At 28.6% G+C, this 24,013-nt stretch overlaps 3 protein-coding genes across 3 annotated transcripts; all 3 read left to right on the top strand.

The window, feature by feature from the left end:
* Window positions 1-114: 114 nt before the first annotated feature.
* On the top strand, window positions 115-6,041 carry LOC108568328 (lysosomal acid lipase/cholesteryl ester hydrolase-like; the record flags this gene model as incomplete). The annotated part of the gene is made up of 7 exons (XM_017929334.1): window positions 115-209; window positions 4,697-5,016; window positions 5,072-5,306; window positions 5,359-5,511; window positions 5,562-5,646; window positions 5,697-5,842; window positions 5,898-6,041. Coding segments are annotated over exons 1-7 (1,161 nt in total), but the record flags the coding sequence as incomplete, so codon positions are not given.
* Window positions 6,042-7,143: 1,102 nt separating this feature from the next.
* Window positions 7,144-14,296, top strand: LOC108568327 (lipase 3-like; the record flags this gene model as incomplete). Its single annotated transcript, XM_017929333.1, is given in 10 exon segments — window positions 7,144-7,206; window positions 7,264-7,583; window positions 11,456-11,558; window positions 13,032-13,126; window positions 13,131-13,221; window positions 13,280-13,514; window positions 13,563-13,721; window positions 13,772-13,856; window positions 13,916-14,061; window positions 14,117-14,296. Coding segments are annotated over 10 exon segments (1,453 nt in total), but the record flags the coding sequence as incomplete, so codon positions are not given.
* A 2,039-nt stretch (window positions 14,297-16,335) lies between these two features.
* On the top strand, window positions 16,336-20,018 carry LOC108568326 (lipase 3-like). The gene is made up of 8 exons (XM_017929332.1): window positions 16,336-16,339; window positions 17,371-17,450; window positions 18,650-18,969; window positions 19,022-19,256; window positions 19,307-19,465; window positions 19,519-19,603; window positions 19,656-19,801; window positions 19,857-20,018. Exons 1-8 carry the CDS (start codon window positions 16,336-16,338, stop codon window positions 20,016-20,018), a joined length of 1,191 nt encoding a protein of 396 aa, XP_017784821.1.
* The last annotated feature ends 3,995 nt before the right edge of the window (window positions 20,019-24,013 follow it).

Genomic DNA, 24,013 nt, shown 5'->3' with positions numbered 1-24,013 from the left:
AAGACGTTATTACAATGGTCACACATAACATGCAGCTTCTCATTTAACATCATTTCGATGTTATAACTGATAAATCTCGTTTATCGCCAATATGTATATACATACATTTATTGCGCTCTTCCATTCAGTCAATGTTAGTCGCAGCAATGATTGTCTACAGAGCAGTAATCCTCTATTGTTTACAAGTAGTGTACGCCAAAAACTTAATGGTAAGCACATCTTTTATATGTATATCATTCTAATTGAAAATAATGTATTTTGTAAGAATTAAAACATTGCAGTTGACTAAACAGCCGTTCATATAACACAATTGCTTATATATAATTGAAAAGCGTGTTGGTGCAAAGGCCGTTGCTTAAATGTTATTTAAATATTTTAAGGTAATAGTTGATTACCGATACGGTAAATAATCATTACAGTGAACTGTAATTAAAAACTCATCAATTTAGTATAAAGAACGTTGCAATGATTATCGAAAAAGAACTTTTAATTGAAGTAAAAAGTGTGGCTTCTATAATTTGTTTATTTGAGTTTAGTAATAGCTTTATAATGGAATAAAAAAGAAATTACACACAAGAAATTACAACATCTTTATTGAATAAGCTTAAATTTCAAATGGCATATACTAAAAATGTAATATAAATTTAGAGAATGTTTTAAAATCAACTAAAAAGCATTATCTGAGAAAAAAATATCAATTGATTTTCGCTACCAAAAATGTTCTTTATTTATTCTCCGCAGAAATATATCATGATATAAATGCATTTAATGAAACTTATAAATAAATTAAAATGTTCATTATATTATAAAAAATAAGCGATAGAACGGTAATTCTAGTTAAACGGAGATAATTTGTTAAAGTAACAACTTTAAACTGTACATGTATTTTTACAAACTCTATTCAAAACTTAACTATATATGTTGTAGGTATACAATTACAAACTAGGGTTTATTCAAAAACTGATTGTTTAAAAAACCTATTTTCGAATTTCAACTTGTCTACAAAACCGGTTTCCAAATTTTCCCCCAAAATTAGAGATAAAAAGATTTTTACAACTTATTTTCTTTTTATTTAACTTTTTACAAAATTTAAAATTATTCCAACAATAATAATAATAATAATTTATTGGCCAAACATCAATACATAAGAAAAAAAGTACATTCTATACATATAAATAAATAAATTCTAACATAAAAAAAAATATATATATTAATAGGCTGGCCAAAGGGCTAACGAGAGGTTCCTAATTCCCCGCAACATAAATTTAAATATAGAATTAATAGGCTGGCCAAAGGGCTAACGACCGAGGTCTTTCCGCCCGCGAACATAAATTTAAATATAGAATTAATACAATATTTTAATAATAATAATAATATATAAATGAACAACAGAAGAACGATGAAAAAAAAAACAGCGGAGTAGGAATAAGTGTGTATCAATCGAGTGACATTAGGTATTGGAATAGGGATAATGTGGGATATTTAAATTTGGGAAGGATATTTGGGTTTCGAGGAACACAGAATTTAGAGAGGGAGGATTGGTTTGTTTGGATTTAAATTTCAAGGAGAGGGACAGGTACCGACAATCCCTTTTAGAAACCTAATAATATCAAATTTAAATATGTTTGGAATTATATGATTTTTTTTTATTAAAATGATGCAAAAGTGATTTAGAGTAGCGTTTTTAAAAGCAGTACAAAACTCCATAAAGAAGTTGGTCATCTCGATAAAAAGTAAATCTACAAGAGTTTTATTTAAATAAGTTATGTCTTTGTTTAATAAACTATATATTTGATGACAAATACATAATATTAATTAATATAAATATGTAATTTTGTTTCATACGTTAAAAATTAGATTCCATTGGTCAACTTGTTTGTTCTTCAAATGATTCACACAATGATATGAAAAAAAATCTGTTTTTATGTCGAAATATTGACGATTGACATTCGCGTCGGCTTGTTACCTACCTCTGATGTAGTATTATAGGAAAAGAATATAAAAAAGTTTCAATATATGAAAAAAGGAACATCATTATAATTTAATGACTATTTCTTTTCGGGTTCCAATGTATTTGTATAGACCAGATGTTCACAAACTTTTTGTGTCGTAGACCCCTTGCCATGTTTTTCGGTTTTGGGTAGACCCCCTACTTACCTGATATTGATTTTTTGTAAATATATTATTTATATTGGGACATCTTTATAATTATTAAGATCTTTACTCTGAGACTGCGCGTATGCTTCTAACAAGATAATACTGGTATACTGGCATTATGTTCAGGTTTTTACAAGTTCAAAATGTATTGAGACCACACAGCGAATGCCTACATCCTACAACTTACACAATTTTATAAACATATATAATATTTTTTTACTTCATAGGTACTTTATAAATAATGTATATGTCTTTATATTATAAGATAGTATAATGTAAGTAAATAGGTACTATCAGTGTATGTTGAGATCCACTATCGTGGACCCCCATTTTCATTTCATGGACCCCCAATTTTTTTTTTCGCTGACGTAGATAGGTACTATCAGTGTATGTTGAGCATCCCTATCGTGGACCCCCAATTTTTTTTTTCGCTAACGTAGACCCCTTGCAGGTTGTCATAGACCCCTGGGGGTCGATATAGACCACTTTGGGAATCACTGATATAGACTCTAGAAAAGTAATGTCTCGCAATTAAAATAATTGTATAATATTTGCTGAAAAGCTGTAACACGTAATTTATTAAAGAAATTAGTGACGATATTGCTATCTTATTAACATTTTTATTCTTTGTAAGTGAGAATCAATTAAAATAATTGGTATTCAAATATACGTTACATTCGATGTTTATATATAAGCTAGTAGTCGCACAAACTAAGCGTATTTGTTATTCCAATGTTCTTAACAATAATTATTCTGACTTTAAGTCTATTGGGTAGAGCGACTGCAGCAACGACGGTACGAACTATACTAATTTATTTATTGCTCGGTTTAGCTTTAATTATATATAACAGCACAAAAAACATATCCATTGATAAGAATCTTAAAGGTAGTGCTATTTTTTTATAGTTTATATTTTTTTATACGTTCTTCTAGGACATAATTTTTAACCTGTTTTTAATCTATTGTTTAAATTTGGCGGCACACTTAAATATAAAACATATAATATAATAACATCATGTTATTATATTTCAATTTTGATATGTACACTTATACTTCTTGGACTGAAAATAATTTAATTAATGATCTTTAAATAATTCGCGGCACACCTAAAATTAGAAAAGTATGACAATTTTATTCGGGTTTATACAAAAACACAAAGAATAAATAAAAACATTATCATTTTTAAGGCAGCTAACAGTAAATCTTATTTGTTTGTTTATTTGATATAAATGATGCAAGAAGAGTACACTATGTCAGCTCTTATTTTCGATACAACTTCGAAGAAATATTTACTAGTATCAGCATATTTCTATGCAGTAAATAAACATTCAAAGCCTTGACTAATTTTATTTTTATTTCTTCTGAAATTCTTATTCAATTATGAGTATATTTAATTCTCTTTTGCATTATCATTTATCATTCATTTTAAATCAGATTTAATGTCTTTTTTTATAATAATATCTGACAGATTTAGAATTTAATATTATGTCATATTATTTAATTTATATTTTATAATTTTTACATATACATTCTTTAAGATTCAAGGAATATATTAAATTAATAATTGATTCTGTAATAGAGAGCATTATTCATTAGTAAAATATAATAAGTAAATTATTTCACTGCACTTAAATATTTGATGAACTTTGATACTAGCAGCAATATACGATTATGATTAAGTAAGTGACCTAAAAAGTAGTGCGATTGTAAACGTCCATCTACTTTTAATATATTTTTCGTATCCGTAACCTTGAATATATATTTATATAATTTATTCCATAATAAAAATATGTATAAGTCAATTGAAAATATAAACTCATGCAACATTCTGGGGCGACTAATAGCCGAATTGTTATGTCGCCCTACCCACGATCGGACGTCGCCAGTTCGAATTCTGGCCTCTTTGTGAGCCCCTTTGGTGCTTGCAGTAATAGGACCATCGTTCATCACAGATGGACAGTGAAATGAATGAGGTTCGGCATATGGACCTTCAGCCAAGTCGATGAACAATGACAATGTTAAGGATAGCAGCAGATTCACAGTGAAAGGAAATAGTGGAATCGCAGAGCATCAATATACTACTGAAGTTAACCTACAAGACAACAGCCAACCAACAAATTAAAAATCTAAGCATCATAATGGTAAACTATCCACCGGGAAAGATTACCTACCTAATGTCAACCGCGATCTAAAATTTACTCAATGTTCATATAAAAAAAATGCAACATTATTTTTTAACAAAACTGGAATGTGCACTTGAAAATTAGTTTCAGATTTTATAATTTGATGAACATGTATGTAACATATTTGTGTACTATTTACGGTTTGAGATGTAAAAGGTACTATGATATATAGTATACAAAACAATTTTTTTACTGCAATATTAGTCTCTGATAATAAGATAACTTACAAAACATAATCAATCATATTATTTCTTTGAAAATAAATTAAAACTCAAATTTATTGGTCAAACATTATGACTTAAGGTTTTTCCGACCATAATTATATATTTTTTTATTAATAATCATTTATATTGTAGAAAGAAATTGTTGAAAGTTATGGTTATCCCATCGAGGAATACAAAGATATCCAAACTCCAAATGGCTATTTTTTGACGTTACATCGTATTCCGTACGGAAGAAAGATGACGGACAAGGTGGATATCAGGGAACCAGTGTTCCTGATGCACGGATTATTCGCTTCTTCTGTTAATTTCGTATTCGCTGGACCAAATATTAGTATTGCTTACCAACTAGCCGATCGCGGATACGACGTCTGGATGGGGAATGCTCGTACCACATCGTATTCAAAGAAACATGCAATTTATGATATTAAATCGTTTGACTTTTGGAATTTTACGTAAGTTGTAAACTGTTTTAGTTTTCATGCGAACGTTGTATTTTGGTGTGTTTAGAATTGATGATTTAGCAGTGAATGATTTGGGTACATCGATTGATTATGTATTGAGGAAAACTAATCGCAAACAGCTAACTTACATGGGTCATTCCCATGGTAACACTATATTTGCTATCTTGTTGAATGAGCGACCAGAGTTCAATGAGAAAATAAAATTATACGTAGGTTTGGCTCCAGCAATGTCTTTCACCGTAATATACCATCCCTGGTTGATGAGTACGTCATATTTCATAGTAAGTATTTGTTATAAAGACCGAACACAACTATAATTTTAATTAATAATAGCCAATTTTCAGAGAGTTAGGAATGTACGAGTTTCCCCCGATGCTTAACAATATAAACGACATGATGTCTTTCCTTTGCCACAACAACGTAGCTGATCCAATATGTATATTTGTCATTGAATTGAGCGTAGGGTCCGAGAAGAGTATGAACAAAGTTTGTATTTAGCAATATACGAAGTCTTCAATACTTATCATTCATTTTAGACCGCAACGAATCCCTTTTTCCAGCACCTTGTGGAAGGAATCAGTTACAAAAATTTCCAGCACTTGGCGCAAATATATTTCTCAGGTTATTATTAGTGTACATTTTATTTTCTAAATGTTAGTATTACATTTTAGATGGAAAATTACGGAAATTCGATTTTGGTATAAATGAGAACATTCGGATATATGGAAAGGCAATACCACCCGATTATGAAATAAATCAAGTTCGTGTACCAACAGCTATTTATTACGCCTATTACGATTGGTTGAATTCAAGAGAGGTATTGTAATTTATTTTATACTAAGACTATAAAATAATTTATATTTACATTATAGGACATTGCAATCGTCGTGAAAGAATTACCTAATATAGTTGATGATTATTTAATTCCTCAAAAAGTTTTCAACCATTTCGACTTTCTTTGGGCAAGAAATATTAAAGAACTACTCTACAACAGAATAATTAATCTTATAGACTCGTATAATAAATAAATATTTATATTAAATTAGTCAATTTAATAGTTTCATCTAATGCAAAAAATCATATTTATTATTGTTTTTAGTATACAATTGCAACTATTATTGACGAATATTATGATTTTTAGGATATGATGAAATGAACTTATATACTCAAATATTATAGTTAATGAAATATATTTTCAACGTACATTTAACTTATACAATTAAAGCAGACCCAAATCCTCTTTGCCCTTACATCAATAGCTTACATAGTTCAGCTTTGATGAGTCCGGATTCACTATAGTTTAAAATTTCAAAATAAACTAAATCTTGATTAGTCCGGTATTGCTGTAATAATTTTACCTTTTTTTCAACTACTGTAATTTGATTGTATTTGCAATCTCTCGTGTCGGAAAGAGTAGGTTATTTTGCAACATAAATAAAAAAGCATTAACCAACAAACACCATTGTACCGGCAACAAATTCACTTGACGTGCTTCTACTTACTGTAGATAAAAGTAAACTGGAATGAAATAATTTACTAAATAAATAAATTTTTGTTTTTAAACATTTTTTAAAATTTTATTGATTATGTGTTATTATTTAGTTCACAAAATAAACAAGGTGTTCCATGAAAATTTCAAGATTACTTTGTAAATCCGTTAAGGTTAAGTTTGGGATACTGCAATATTCGGGATGTTGGCTTTATCCAACTTATACCATTGTAAATACTAAAATCCACTATTATATTAAAATATAATATAATGAAGTAATTTAGAAGTACAATCGATGTATGATTGTATAGTCAGTAATAGATTATAATTACAAGTCTATCTAATTTTATACTAAAATATAATGTAGAAGCAAATTTAGTCATGTTACATAATGGCTGTTAATTATATGTGGAAGAACAACTCATGCTTTATATTCTAATTTATGTTTTGCAATTAGTTTAATTGCAAATTTTAAAGTAAAATCACATTAATCAATTATGATAAATATTCTAATTACATATTGTATAATATATGTTTTTGTTTTGCAAACATATTACAAACTAAATTAAATAATTTAATGAAGCAAAGACTATATGAAAACTCATAATTGAGTCGTATTTGCTCTTACGATGTTCTTATCTACTATCATTCTCAGCTTAATTGGTGCAAATAGGATAGTTGCAGATACCACGGTGGGAATTATATTTTATTTATTAATTTATACAATATTGTATCTGAAAACATTGTAGAAAGAAATCGTGGAAAAATACGGTTACCCTTTCGAAGAATATAAAGATATCCAAAGTCCGGACGGTTATTTATTGACTTTACATCGCATCCTATATGGAAGAACTATGTTGGACAAGACGAATATCAGTAAACCAGTTTTTCTGTTGCACGGAATATTCTCTTCATCAGTCAGTTTCGTTTTCGCTGGACCAAATATTAGTATTGCTTATCAACTGGCCGATCGTGGATACGATGTTTGGTTGGGAAATTGTCGAGGCACATCATATTCAACGAAACACTCTATTCATAGTATTCATTCTTCAGCATTTTGGAATTTTACGTAAGTTGATAAATGTTTTAATTTATTACTTAATAATTTATATTACAGATAACTTACATTGGTTATTCTTTAGGTAATACAATATTAGGAATGTTGTTGTGCCATCGACCGGAGTACAACAAAAAGATCAAGTTATATGTAGGCATAAGCCCTATGTTATCTCTCTCCAAATTATACCATCCCTGGGTAGTCAGTTTGGCATATTTCATAGTAAGTATATATTATAAGTACTAAAATATATTATATTAATATAAAATAGCCGCTCTACAAAGTGTTGGGCATTGACAAGATTCCCCCGATGATCAAAACCATAAATAATGTTATAGCTTTTCTATGTAACATTAATAATAACATCATGGACACACTGTGTATAAATTTAATTCAATTAGTCATCGGATCGGAAAAGTATATAAATAAAGTATGTAAGCAGCAGTGTATCAAATGTCCACTACTTTTTATTAATTTTAGACCGCCGCAGAACCTATCTTTCATAATGCCTTGGAAGAAAGCAGTTTCAAAACTTATGAGCATTTAGCACAAATATATTTTTCTGGTTATTGTTTTTACAAGGTATATTAATTTGTCAATTTAAATATTCAATTGTAGGAGGACAATTAAAGAAATTTGATTATGGTATTAGTGAGAATATTCGAATATATGGTAATGCCCTACCACCAGCTTACGAGATAAACCGAATTATGGTACCTACAGCTATTTATTACGCCAGCTGCGATTGGTTTATCTCTCGAGAAGTATGATTATTGATTTTCATTTTGAACTATAGACTAAATTAGATCTACATTTTAGGATATTGCAATAGTAATGAAACAATTGCCGAACGTAATTGATGATTATTTGGTTCCCGTCGACGTATTCAATCATATAGATTTTATTTGGACAGGAAACATCAAAGAAATACTTTTAAACAGAATTATAAAATTAATTGATTCTTATTATATATAGAATTGACTTAAATATACTTTTCTGTAAATTTTTGTCAGTTTATTAAAATACCAAATATAGTTGATGATTTGTAGAAAATGTTTTTATTATTTTAATTTGTAAATACATTGCAAAATAGTCACTGCAATTCGATCCAACAGTGAATTGAATTCAATAGAACATTGCAAATTATCTTTCATGTATTTAGTATAATAATAAACAAAAACTATCGAGTAGTCAAGGCCCTTCATCTTGCACATAATTTGTTTGGTTAAGTGATTTGGTAATAAATATAGTTGGAAAGTGTATCTCAAAATCTAATCTAATGGTTTTTCCAGTATTCAGAACCTCCATGAACTGCTCATTAAATCCTTCTCTTATGTACACAAAGATTTTTAAACTCATTTACAGAAAAATATTCATTGTCTTAAGTTGTCGACGATTTCTATAGTAGTTGTAGTCAACATCCACGGAAATGTAAAGAAAACATTAGCTATCAATGAAGCTATCAATAGAGTCCATTAATTATTTTGGCAATTTTATATTAGTATTGTATTTATAATTTAGAAAAGTGAAAGGATGAACATTTTAATTATATAACAATAGATTTAGTAAATAAAATACAATGGTTTTTATGTTTTAGCCCTCACCTAGATGTTAAAAAGTTGAAGAACTCTGGTATGTTCAACGGATTACTTTTACTATTTAAAACAAAGAAATGGTTTGGTTGCTCATAACATAAAAGATTTTTAATACGTAATAATTTGGTGGTTTTGTCTATTCATATCTCCTAAGAAAATATACTTTTTTTTAGAAAAATTTTCAAACGCATTATTTGTTTTACAGAAATCTTTCAGGAATTAATCTACTGTATTAATATAATACTAAATAAAGTATATTTAAATTATATGAAAATTTAATGAAACTGTCTGTTGTGCTGTCTTAGATTATAAAATCAATTGAAAACCACACATCCGATAGTAATTTCTACTTGCAGGAATAATTGAATGAACTAAATTTTGAATACAAAATAAATTTTTAAACATTTGGAATTTCCAAATTTTGGAATTAGAAATATAATCGTAAAAAATACTTCTGATAAATATCTCATTATTTTTAGATTATCCTAATTCTTATTTATTATTACCAAAAGCAAATTAAATACAACAGAAAACTGTGAATTGAGATTATTGTTTACTATTTTTACACCTGATATAAAAAGTAATATAAAAAATATACAACAAACGTCGCATTATTCTTTTAAATTATAGTAATAGTGATTATAATTTATGTGATTAATATTTATGTTACATTCAAATAATAATTATATAATAATAATATACAGGGTGGCCCAATTGAACTGTAACCAACTTAAAACTGCTATAACTTTTGAACCGTTGGCAATGTTGTGTTTACAAGCCTGCGAAAGAATTTTCATCTTAGTTTTTTTTGGAAAAAGTTATTAGTGATGGAATTAAAACGTAATATTTGAGCGGAAAACCAAAAATGGCTATTGTTAGGGCCCACGAACACCTTAATGTCTCGAACCAAAACACGTTTTAACAAAGCTAGTAGTGTTACAAAATGCTATTTTGGTGGTCGGCAAAAAACTACATCTGTGGTAGAAGTGGTTTGTAAACTTAAGGCTCGAATTGAATGGATCCGCGACACATTGTAAGACAAATGGCTACTCAGCCAAACATATTGAACAAAAGAAAACTAGGTTCGATAGAGCGATGGAGCGTCTTGTCTGATGAGAAAAATTTCTCAATTGAGAAATTCGTAAACAAACAAAATGATCGAATTTACTTATAATCGAAAATTTAGACATTCTAATGGCCACAAGAAGTCAAGTAGCACCATTTGTGGTAGTTTGGGATGATGTGACGGTCGATAGTCGCAATCCGTTGATGTTTTTGGACCGTGGCGTCAAAGTTAATGCGAATGTCTAATACGAAAAAAATTTGGAAGGTGCTCCGAAGCCATGGAAAACCAAAAATTTCAGACAGAAAGAGTGGACGTTTCAAGAAGATTCTGCATCATCGCACACGAAAACCGACAAAGGCTGAGAGAGAACGTTCCACACATCATTTCGACCGCACAGTGGTCACCCCCACCCCACGGTGAACAGTTGCTAATCCGCACGACTACTCGGTATGAGTTATTTTACAGGCCAACAAAAAATATTTATTATTATTTTACAACACTAAAAAAACAGAGTGTTCAATAAAGCCCTTCTTTGGGAATGGAGGAAGATTCCGCAGGTTCACATTCGTGCAGCGTGTGACTCGCTTGTCAACCAACTCAGAGCTATAGGCTATTTGGCTTATATATTTGCAAAATTATTTAATAAAAATGAAAGTCTATTTATAATTGAAAACATTATTTTTGTTCAAGGGTGGTCGATATGGAAAAAAGGTTGGGAAACTCTGCTTTAGATGAAAAAAAAAATAACTTTAAAACTCTGATAAAAAATAATATTGCGTGTTGTTATTAAACCCACTTAATCAATTATTTAGTGACAATAAAAGAAACATATTCTTAATACATAAATAATCGCATAAGTATTTAGTCATAATATGATTTAAAAACTGATTTGAAGTGAATTTTATTACGCCATAAAACAAAAATAAATTAGTTTGGGCTGTTTAATGAAAATGATAAAAAAACAAAAAAAAACAGTACATGAAATCATTCTCAGAATTACAGTTTAATTAATTTTATAATATAATTGAATTTCAGAAAAGAAAAGAGAATGAAGCAAATTGTAATTATAAATAAACTTATGCAAAGTGACACTATTAATTGATTTTTGTATTCAAACATCGTATAATTATTATTATTGCAAATTGTTTGATTTTTAAATAACAATAGAAAGCAATTAGTATTGTAATTACTTATTCTATTTACTTAGATAATGTTTCATTTAGTATTAGAAACTTCACGTATTCAGACGTATTTTTTGTTCCGATGTTCTTATCAATTGTCGTTCTTAGCTTACTTGCTGCACATGGGATACTTGCAGTTACCACGGTAGTAATTATATTTTCTTATATTCATTTATCTTAATTTAAATGTATTGCAATGTTTCATTATTTACTTTTTATAATAATGTTTATTTTAAAAGTTATATGTAAAAATAAACATTTTTATTCATTAACAATAATGAAAAGTCTTTATGTCCAGTATTTCTTACTATTTTGACCACATGCTTGGACTGAAAAGTATTATTAATTCAATAATAACTACATCCACAAAATTATATTTAATACCATGAATGATAATAAATATATTATTAAAATTTCTAATAATAAAGTTATGAAAGAATATTAACATACTTTCCGACATATTGTTTATAACGATGTAATCAAAATATTATTAATTAATGATTAACTTACAATATAGATTTATATCCAATATTACATTTCGCTCGTTTTACATTTCAATAATTCTATAAGCTAAACCAGTGATTCCCAAAGTGGTCTATATTGACCCCCAGGGGTCTATGACAACCTGCAAGGGGTCTACGCCTACGAAAAAAAAAATTAGGGTCCATGAAATGAAAATCATCGACTTACATTATACTATAAATCCATATACATTATTTATAAAAGTACCTATGAAGTAAAAAAATTATTATATATGTTTATAAAATTGTATAAGTTGTAGGATGTAGGCATTCGCTTTGTGGTCGCAATACATTTTGAACTTGTAAAAACCTGCACATAATGATATACCAGTATCATCTTGTTACGCGTAGTCTCAGAGCAAAGATCTTAATAATTATAAAGATGTCCCAATATAAATAATAAATTTACAAAAAATCAATATCGGGTAAGTAGGGGTCTACCCAAAACCGAAAAACATGGCAAGGGGTCTACAACACAAAAAAGTTTGGGAACCTCTGAGCTAAATGAACCAATAGATTAATTAACTAGTAAAATGCTATTTTCAAGAAATATCAATTAGTCTACGACGCATAAGTTTACATTCATTATTTATATAATTTGTATTCAGCATTATTATAATTATACTTTTAAATTGATCAATTACAAGCTAGAGTTTACAAGATATCATTAATTTATTTGCTTATTCATTGACAGTCACCAACAACTTTTTTCTAAAATGAAAATATTGACGTCAAAGAAAATACTGGAAATCATAGAACAACTCAATTTTGATTAGACCAATATATATTAATGTGTGTCAGACATTTTGCCATCGGTCAATTTTTATTATAAACAAACGTCTGGACTTCAAAATTGTCATGAATTTCGCCTTTTATATTCATCACATTTTATCATTCAATCACAAATGAAACCATTTATTTTGTATTACTTTTAATTCTAGAAAAATCATGTAAGTTACATAATAAGTAAGTTACAGAAAATACCTAGAAGATATTTTAAATAATTTATTTTATGTTTATCTTTATATTTTTTTATATATTTTTGTTGTTGTTAATCATGCCATATTAACAATTTATAAAAAAAAATGTGTTTGCAGAAAGATATCGTGGAAAGCTATGGTTACCCTTTTGAAGAATACAGAGATATTCAAACTCCGGACGGTTATTTCTTGACTTTGCATCGTATTCCTTCNNNNACGACGTGTGGTTGGGGAATTCCCGAAGCACTTCATATTCAAAGAAACATGCGAGTCACGACATCGATTCATTGGCTTTTTGGAACTTTACGTAACTTGATAATTTATTGTAATCAAGTTAAGTTAATGATTTATTTCTGTTTATTTAGCATCGACGATTTAGCTATGAATGATTTGCGTACCACCATCGACTTTGTTTTGGATCAAACTAAAAACAAACAGATAACTTACGTTGGCTATTCTCAAGGCAATACAATATTGGCGATGTTGTTAAGCGATCTACCGGAGTACAACGCAAAGATCAAGTTATATATAGCTTTAGCCCCTATTCTATCTTTCTACACATTCTACCATCCATGGATATTGCCATTTATAAATTTTATTGTAAGTATTATAAATTAACAATTTCTTAATAATTTTAATAAATTATAGCCAATTTTTAATGAGTTCGGCATGTACGAGATTCCTCCAATGGTCAAAACAATAAACGATGTTATCTCTTTTTTTTGCAACAGCAACTGTTATATTATGGAGACACTGTGTATATTTTTAATTGAATCGACTTTCGGATCGGAAAAGTATATAAATAAGGTATACTAACAACAACGTACTAAATTTCCACTACTTATTGTTAATTTTAGACCGCAGCAGAACCTTTGTTAGAAAATATCTTGGAAGGAATCGGTTTAAAAATTTTAGTGCATTTGAAGCAAATACATTATTCTGGTAATCTGTTAATATATATATATATTTACTATATAAATTTCTAAAATTAAATATTGTAGGTGGGAAATTAAGAAAGTTCGATTATGGTATTAATGAGAACATACGGATATACGGTAAGGCTTTACCACCTGATTATGAGATAAACCAAATTTTAGTACCAACAGCTATGTATTATGCGAATTGCGATTGGTTGGTTTCTCGAGAAGTATTGTTATTAATTTTCAATTTGTATTTTATGCTAAATTAAATCTATATTGTAGGATGTTGCAATAGCCAAAAAACAATTGCCGAATATAATTGATGATTATTTGATTCCTATGGAGATTTTCAATCACTTTGATTTCCTTTGGGCGGGAAATATCAAGGAAGTACTCTTAAATAGAATTCTAAAATTAATAGATTCTTACAATAAATAGAATTTATTGAAATTAATCTCCTATTATTATGTCCAAAAATAAAATCTATCAAAATTTACATATTTCTATATGAAATAGTTGATAATAATTGGATTCCGAAAAAACACTTTATTTATTTTTAATAACAAAATTTCAAGAACTTATATGTAGATTGAATAAATACATAATCTCATATATTATAGTTTTATTTTTTTTATGAAATTAAAAAATTATAACTCCGACAACACATTGTAGTATATTTATAAAATCTATTAAACTATTTTTTTCTCAATTATAGGAATATTACCATACGTCATGTCCGGAAAGAAATTTATTGAAAAAAATTGTTCGAATGGAAAAATATTTTAATATTATAGTAATTCAGTTTTTATATATAATTTATATTAAATTATTGAAAAAAAATATACTAGTTTTCCATAGAGAACATTTCAAAGTTTAAGCGAAATTCATTTTGAACGTCTCGTTAAAATAATATATGTATTTTTACAATACAAACCCTACCTAGCTGTTCGTGAAATGATTTAATTTCAATCCTCCCATTTTTCTTTATTCATTCAATATAATATACAGATTATTATAATACGTTTTGTGTATACTTTTCCTAGCAAAGCGAATGGAATATACAAAGATTTTGCAGAAGAAAATACCCAAATTGTTATTTGTTTGAGCCCAATATTCGTGTTAATATGTAGAATCGCGCACAATATCGCTTACTAATCATTGAAACAACAAAATCGTTTAAATGAATATATTATTAATATAGTTGCATTTTTTATTGTCTAACAGCAAAAAAATGAATATCCGAAGGATTAGTTTTTCCATTCGAACAAAATTTCTTTTGAACAAACACACCATATGTCCATACTGGTTTTAGTATTACTCTGTATATTAGTAATTTATTTTCTACTGACAATTACGACCTTTTTACTAATAGCATTTATTTCTAAATGCTCCCTCTTAGCCTGAATGTGGTCTTTCTAGGTTTATTTTAACTTCTGAATATCGTTGTTTGATTGTTTTTCCCCTTGTTTTCTTCTTTTTCGAAAGGGGAAAATTCTTCGAGATGTTTTTGAATAGACATGGCGTGTTTTTTAGAGACATGGTAGCATGTCGAAGATGTTTCGAGTTGTTACATTATTTTTTGTAATCTAGAAAGTCTGGTGTCGAATTCCAATTTATTCTTTGTTAGAGCGCTCAGAGTAATAATGAGAATGGTTCGATGATAAATCTAGGCAGGATTCTGCGGTGAGATATTTTTTGGAAATTACTCTTATTATGCAGAAAACTTTTGAAAATGTTGTTGGTTCACTTGTAGTCAGATAATCAAAGTTATCTTTGCTTACCATTTTCATAAGTTCCCTTCTTGTGGATGTGTTTAATCTCGAGCCCCAGTTTCGATTTTGCATTATAGTCTCCACCCGTAATCTTAGCCTCACACTATTGAAGATGTATTCAAACTCGTCATCTTAAATATTTGCTTCGGAGGGCAGTAGATTCCAGTAGATGGTTATTTGTCCTCTACCATATTGTCTGCAAGTATTCCTGCAAGTATTCCTTTTGGAATACTATCTGGATGTCTCGTATTATAAATCATTTAAATGGGGATTTTCATGAAACTCCTATTTATGTAATGTGTTTCAGATATTAGCATTACGTATATTTTTATATCTATAATAAACGCTTTTATTTCTTGGCTATGCTGATTTAAGCCATTCGTATTCCAAATTACTATTTTAAGGAACATATTATGCATTGAGTTTTATTTTTAGAGTTACTTAATATCTCCAAAATGTTGTTGACTGAATTTTCCAATTTTTACGTGAGTATAATCAAAGTTTTGTTGTCTTCGGTTGTGTGGGTTATATTTGGTTGTCTCTTGTTGCCTGGGCATACGAAACCTTTGGCTGGGCTAAGTGAAATTAGGCGGAAAGCGATCGACTAGATAAAAGTAAAATACAAAGATGATCTAATAGATCAAAATTTCTCAAACTTTTTGGTATGCGACCCAAAAATTTCTTTAAGAGCAAAAGGCTCTTAAAGAAATTTCTGCGACCTCCCGAAGAATGGGTTCGTCATCAATTTTCTACGGCCTCCCAAATATTTTTTGCGACCCCCACTTTCAGAATCACTGTGATAGATGATAATTTAACATTTAATGTTCGTTACTATATTAATAAATATTAGATTAAAATCATTTCCAGTTACCTCATAATCGTTGGTGGTATTTTATTTCATCGAGAGTGGAAGGAATATAATGCGTGGAATATTTGATTATGTTTTACAATTAGTATAATTGTAGATTTTAGAGTAAAATTGCAAACGGAATGTAATTGCATTTTTTATTTTTTTCTATTACAAACTATAAATATAAATTAAACAATTAAACAAAGTCTATGTTATAAATTAACAAACTCACAATTGAGACGTATTTGTTTTTCCAATGTATCGCTTTTGAGAACCTTACTTACAAATAGATTTATTGCAGCCACCACGGTAGAAATTATTTTATTTAGTAATTTAACAAATAATTTATTATAATGTTTTATTGTTATTTTTATATTGTTATATAAATACAACAAATTATTTTGAAACTTAAAAGCAAGAATGCTTGAATAGAAAACTACAATAATTATGGAATGAAGGAAATAACGAAATTACTAATATTGCAATATATAAAATTTGGAAATATAAGAGGTAAATGAAGGAAGTATGATTCGAAATATATCATTTTCCGATAAAAACGTAACTATCCACCAGGAAATATTACCTTCCTAATGTCAACCGCGATGTTAAATTTACTCAATGTTTACATTGATGAACCAATTGCGAATAAAATTACACGACATAAGAAAAATAATCCTTTTATACAACAATTAATGATTGAAAATACTTCATTTACAAGAATTCTTCTTTTTACAAAATAATTATATTTGTTCTACTTATTTGCATTGCTTTTATTTTTGTTATCGATTTTAGAAGTGTTGTTTGTTTGGACTTTGATAATATTATTTCTGCAATTTATTTGGATTGAACGATTTCACAAGGTCGAATTGAAAATATTAAATCTCGTAGAATTTTCACTTATTCATATTTGGTAGTTTGCTTCAATAAATTCCTATATTTTCTCTTCATCAACTTTAACTCGCCTTTCAGAACGTGCATCTTTGATATCGAAATTGTAAGATTGAAATTTCACAAGCCAGTTTTGACACTGCCATTCTATTAATAAATCTTCAGCATACACTTCACATAACTTTTTACTTGCTTAATAGAACTCTTATCATTTTGAAAAACCCAACATTATTTTTGTCTTGTCATACCTTCAATTTTTCAGCAAACCCATTATAATTGGCACATAACGTAGATCATAGATTTTTAAACTTTTTTCGCCTAGCATTTTCTTTTCAGAGAACAATTTTATTTATTATTATAAAATAAATAAACAATAACTACCAAGGAATCACGAAATGAAACTTGTTCATGCTGTGGAATATGACAATTAACAAATACTCACACATATAAATATGCGTATACAATTAATAATAATTATTAATAATTATAAATAAAGTGGTAGATACATTTCAAAGTTCACAGTAATTCAAATCTATTAAAATGAAATTGTATTTAATTCTTTGTATAAAGAAAAAAAATATATATATATAAATGGGAGTAGATACAATCCCGGCACAATATTTTACGATGTTCATTTCAATTACCATTCTAACCTTATTTCTTGTGAATGAAGCAATTCCATCTACCACGGTAATAATTAAATTAATATTCAAAATAGTTGCATCCTAATTAATTGAAAATTACATTAATGATTACTTCTTTAATTAATCATCATGTACTGAATAACAACTAATAAGTTTTATAAAAGTTAAATCATCTGTTTAAATCTGTATTTTACTATAAGAATTTAACATCTTAAATTTACACTTTATACATCCGTAAATAGGTGCACAAATACCTATGCAGCATTTTAATTTAGTTTTATTTTTGTTACTATGTTATCGTATTAAGTTTATATTTTGGTAATTTCTTGCAATAAATATATTATTAAAGTAAAAGCAATGATTAATTTGATATACAAAATAATATTTATTGTAAAAAATAAAATGAAATATTTTCATAAAATAATTAAAATAAAACAAAATGTTAACTGCTGTAAAGGACTGTTGACCATAAGTTTTTCTGCCCTAATTTGATATAATATTTCAAATTTATTTGTAATAATGTTGTAATAACAAAGAATAATAAACTTAATTGATTTAATAACTACGAGTACGTAAATGGGAATACTCGATTCAGTAAAGTTGCATTATAATATTGTTATATTAACTTTGAATTACATTCATAAGTTATTTACATTTTTAGAAAAATATTGTAGAGAGCCATGGTTACCCTTTTGAAGAGTATAAAGATATTCAAACGCCAGACGGCTATCTCCTGACTTTACATCGTATTCCATACGGAAAGAACGTTTCTGATAAAACTGTTGTCAGACCACCTGTGTTTTTGATGCACGGAATATTATGTTCTTCCATTAATTTTGTATTCGCTGGACCGAATATCAGTATCTCTTACCAATTGGCTGATCGTGGATACGATGTTTGGTTGGGTAATTCTCGAAGCACATCGTACTCAAAGAAACACATTCTCTACGACGTTAAATCCTTTGAGTTTTGGAACTTCTCGTATGTCGTTAACTATTTTAGAGGAACTAATGATATATTTTTACTTCTCTAGAATGGACGAACTAGGAGTGAATGATTTGGGCACATCAATTGAGTTTGTTTTAAAGCAAACTAACTGCAAGAAACTCACTTACATTGGCCACTCACACGGAAACACAATATTAGCGATCTTGATTAACGAGCAACCAAAATTCAATGATCAAATTAAATTATACATAGCTTTGGCACCTTCTTTATCTTACAGCACATATTACCATCCTTGGCTAACGAGATTATCATACTTAATTGTAAATATATATCATAAATTCTGAATGCCATAATAATAAATACATAATAGCCGGTCTTTAAGCAATTGGGTTTGTACGAGTTTCCACCGATGCTCAATTACGTAAATAATATAGTGGCATTAATTTGCGATAATAATAATAACATTACGAATACATTATGCATATTGCTTATGGAAATAGCAGTTGGACCCGAGAAGTACATAAATAAAGTTTGTATTTATAATCGAAATTAATCAATAATCATCATTAGCAGTAATTTTAGACTGCTTCCAGACCATTTTTCGAACGGTTATTGGAGGGAATAGGTTATAAAAATTTCGAGCATATATTACAAGTATATTACTCTGGTAATTTATCAAGGAGAAATTTGAACTGCCTTACATTGCTATTAAATTTTAGGTGGAAAATTAAGGAAGTTCGATTTTGGTGTATACGAGAACTTTCGAATATACGGAAATGCTATACCACCTGATTATGAAATAAATAAAATTCACATACCAACAGCTATTTATTACACCAGTCACGATTGGTTTAATTCAAGAGAAGTATATTTTTTTAATTTCAATGTGAACTGCATTTTAAATTTATTTTATTTTATAGGATGTTGAAATAGCCTTAAAAGAAGTACCTAATGTAGTTGATGATTATTTAGTAACGAATGATGTCTTCAATCATTTAGATTTTCTTTGGGCAAGAAACATCAAAGATTTACTCTGCAGTAGAGTAATTAGTCTTATAGACTCATATAATAAAATTGTTTGATTGAAAAATTATTTGTTTTAGTAAGATTATTTAATTTATGGAACAATCAATAAAGATTCTCTACCTTCACTCCTGAAGTTATCAAGAAATAACAGTGTTGTCAAGCACTGTTATTTCAGAAATATGAAATACCTGTACTTCTATGGTCTACTACTTCTCATATCATATGCTTCTCTGAGCACCAGTTGTCGCTTCGATATTTGGAAAGTGTCCTCTTTGCGCGGCTTTGATCGGTGCAGCTAGAACTCACTAGCTACAAGTTTTATAACCACTGCAGGTGTGCCATCTAACACCGGGACATTGATTGCTTTTATGCACTCACGAGCTCTGTCAAATTCTTGCTATGTGAACGGGTCCATTCTTCAGCTGGAAGATTCCTGATTTTCGTGTCGGGGGAATGGCGCTTTTGCAACCTGACATACTCTCTCGGTTAACCCTAGTTTTTTTGGTTTTCAGCTTCCTCTTTATGATTTTGTAATCGTCTTAATTTTTTTCTTGCATCAGACATGCATTCTTTTTCTTAACTCGGTTATCTCCTCTATCCACCAGTAAACCTATCTTCGGTCGTTAGTTTTTTTCCTTGTCATTGCACGCTCCATACGCTCTTGTGCTAGTCTTTATCCAATTATATCATTGATTAAATTCAGAAGACTTATTTTTCGTGTATTCCTATTGCCCATCGCGATGTGACTGCTTGCTAGTGTAATGTAATTACAACATAAAACAATAAATGTTGTTTTTTAAATACATAAATTGAAACTTGTTATAGAAATGGCAATTTGAATATTTTAAACATACACACAAATTAACAATAATAATAAAAGGCACAAATTCCAAAGTACACTGTTGTTTTTACCTGCATAGAAAAAAGTTTATATAAAATGGAGTAAATACAATCTAGGCTCAATACTATTTCGATGTTCATCACAATTACAATTCTAACCTTACTTCTTGTAAATGAATCAATTACATCTACCACGGTAAAAATGGAACTAATTCATGGTTTTCAACTTGTTTCTTATATATACTTACAATATAAATTATTTTAGATCAAATTTTTCATTTGATTGATCTTTTCGCAAATGATTATAAAAATATATATTGTTACGTCTATCAAAAGCATAAAATAATTCACGTGATACAATCTTAAGTTAAACTACATTATAATTTTTTTTTAGAATTTTAATAAACCATATTGTCTAATAGATATTTTTTTTTATTGATTTTGAATTATATTTAAAATTTATTTATATTGTAGAAAAAAATTGTAGAGAGCCATGGTTACCCTTACGAAGAGTATAAAGGTATTAAAACTCCAGACTGTTATTTTCTAACTTTACATCGCATTCCCTATGGAAGGGACGTTTCCAATAAAACTTGTTCCAGGCCACCTGGATTATTTTGTTCTTCCATTAATTTTGTATTCGCTGGACCGAATATCAGTATATCTTACCAATTGGCTGATCGAGGTTACGATGTTTGGTTGGCAAATTCTCGAAGCACATCGTACTCAAAGAAACATGTCGATGTTAGATCATTTTAATTATGGAACTTCTCGTAAGTCGTTAATAGCTCTAATTGTATTGACTAACGGTTTATTTTTACTTGTTTAGAATGGACGAACTAGCATTAAATGATTTGGGTACTTCAATTGATTTTGTTTTGAATCAAACTGGCAACGCATTACTAGCGATCTTGCTTAATGAACGACCGGAATTTAATGATAAAATTAAGTTATACATAGGTTTAGCTTCATCGTTATCTCTTAATAGAGTTTACCATCCCTGGCTGATGAGGTTGTCATATTTGATTGTAAGTATATGTCATAAATACTGAATCCTAATTATTTACAACTCATAACAGTCGATTAGCAAGCAGTTGGGTTTGTACGAATTTCCCCCGATGCTTAATTACGTAAATAATTTTATCTCTCTAATTTGCGACAATAACAATAATATAGCAAATATAATATGTACATTTGGTATAGAGGTAAGCTTTGGACATGAAAAGTACATGAATAAGGTTTGTAAAGTTTCTAAAAGAAGCAATTGACATTTTCTTTTATTTATTTTTTTAGACCGCTTCAAGACCTTTTTTCGAACGGATATTAGAGGGAGTAAGTAACAAACATTTTGAGCATGTATTACAAATATATTTTTCTGGTAACTTATCAATAAGGAACCTCTTCATCTACTACTACTATTAAATTTTAGGTGGAAAATTAAGGAAATTTGACAATGGTATAAACGAGAACTTTCGGATATACGGAAATGTTCAACCACCAGAGTATGAAATAAATAAAGTTCGAGTACCTACAGCTGTTTATTATGATTGGTTTACTTCACGAGAAGTATAGTTTTTCACCAAAAAACTATATTTTCAATTTAATTTATTTTCTAGGACATTGAAATAGCCTTAAAATAATTACCTAATGTAGTTGATGATTATTTAATATGCTTAGATGAATTCAATCATATTGATTTTCTATGGGCAGACAACACCAAAGAGTGGCTCTACAATAGAGTTATTAATCTTATCGACTATTATAGTTAAAGTGTTTAAATTAAATTATTCATCTTAGTAATTAAACTATTACCAAATATTATTCATATTCTATTTTTGAAATTGGTTTTAATAAATTATTTTTATTATTGAAAAATCTTTATGTGGAATAACTTATTTATTGAGCTGCAATTTGCATAGCTCATTCTCATTAGAAAAATTGTGGAACGAAAATAAATATACATTATGTTTCCTGTAAAACATGCTTCATAAAAATCAAACATCTTTGGAGTTATTCAATATAAATTATATTTTTGTGCATTAATACATGCGCCGGGGATCACAGTTCAATTGAGTAGAATAATAGATGTAATTATACAGTTTTCAGTCTAATAAAGTTGATAATTGGAATTGACACTTTATGAAATACGCCCACCTCAAAATGCAATATGTAAATAATATAAACCGCAACCATTCCTCCTTACTATATAAAGTGCAAACCTTTTACAAATTTTGTTGTAATTTCCATTATTTCCATTAGAAAATGTTTCCTATCACAAAACTATTAATGAAGGCCACTTTAATTCACCCGCTTGAAACTGCGAGAAAGTATCAATTACTACAAACATTTATGTTTTTAACTGTGTCAACCATCCACATGATTTACATTCTCAAATTGTATTATGTAGCTGGTGAAGATATGTTAGTGTACATCGAAGCCACTGTATCAGCATGCACATATATACAAGTATACAGCGTTCTTTATAAAAGTAAAATATAATTACTAATTATATTTGATTTCAGGGATATTTCAAGATGTATATGTCGGTTTCATTTAAAGATGAATTATATTACATGCTTGATAAGCAAAAGTATTTTTGGCCAACACCCAAAAACTCGTCAATCTCATGTTCTATTCAATTCAGAAACGGCCATCAAATTTTTATTCTACTCCATCTTATTCCTTGATTGCTGCTTATTCGCAAAGCCGCTATTCTTTGCCAACGACTATTTGTTTTCAATGTATAGACCCGAGTCCTATGGACTCTACATTGTTTTGCTGATGAGCCAATTCTACATAACAATCACTGGATCTTTCTCGATACTCGCTTATGACGGTCTGTTTGTGGATATTTGTGCACAGGTGATATTGCAATTCAAAATGTATGTATATGGAATTGGCACAATGCATTAAACATCAAAGATTTTTAAAAAAGTAAGCAACTTTTTGTGAATGATATGAGAATTATTAGTAAAATCATTGAATTTTAGTTATTGGTCCAGAATACAAACTGTTTATAAATATCCTTATTTTGGGATTTATATAGTAGTCATGATTACCATTTGCATGGAGCTATATATCACCCAATCAAAGTAGAAGTAAGAAATTTTGAGATCAACAAAATAAAATATTGAAATATGTATTATTAAAGACATATGCTTATTTTCGGTAATAATTCAATAAGTTATAAATACCCTAAACATTATTCCCA

This window comes from Nicrophorus vespilloides, unplaced genomic scaffold (assembly GCF_001412225.1).
Source record: "Nicrophorus vespilloides isolate i.1.1-1 unplaced genomic scaffold, Nicve_v1.0, whole genome shotgun sequence".
In the NCBI taxonomy this organism is placed as follows: Eukaryota; Metazoa; Arthropoda; class Insecta; order Coleoptera; family Silphidae; genus Nicrophorus; species Nicrophorus vespilloides.
This window is presented reverse-complemented; position numbering and strand designations above follow the sequence as displayed.

Bases quoted from the DNA above. Each gene is read 5' to 3' on its own strand.
- LOC108568326 (XM_017929332.1), top strand. The intron at 18,970-19,021 runs GTATGTCGTTAA...TTACTTCTCTAG, and splicing joins TTTGAGTTTTGGAACTTCTC to AATGGACGAACTAGGAGTGA. The intron at 19,257-19,306 runs GTAAATATATAT...AATACATAATAG, and splicing joins CGAGATTATCATACTTAATT to CCGGTCTTTAAGCAATTGGG.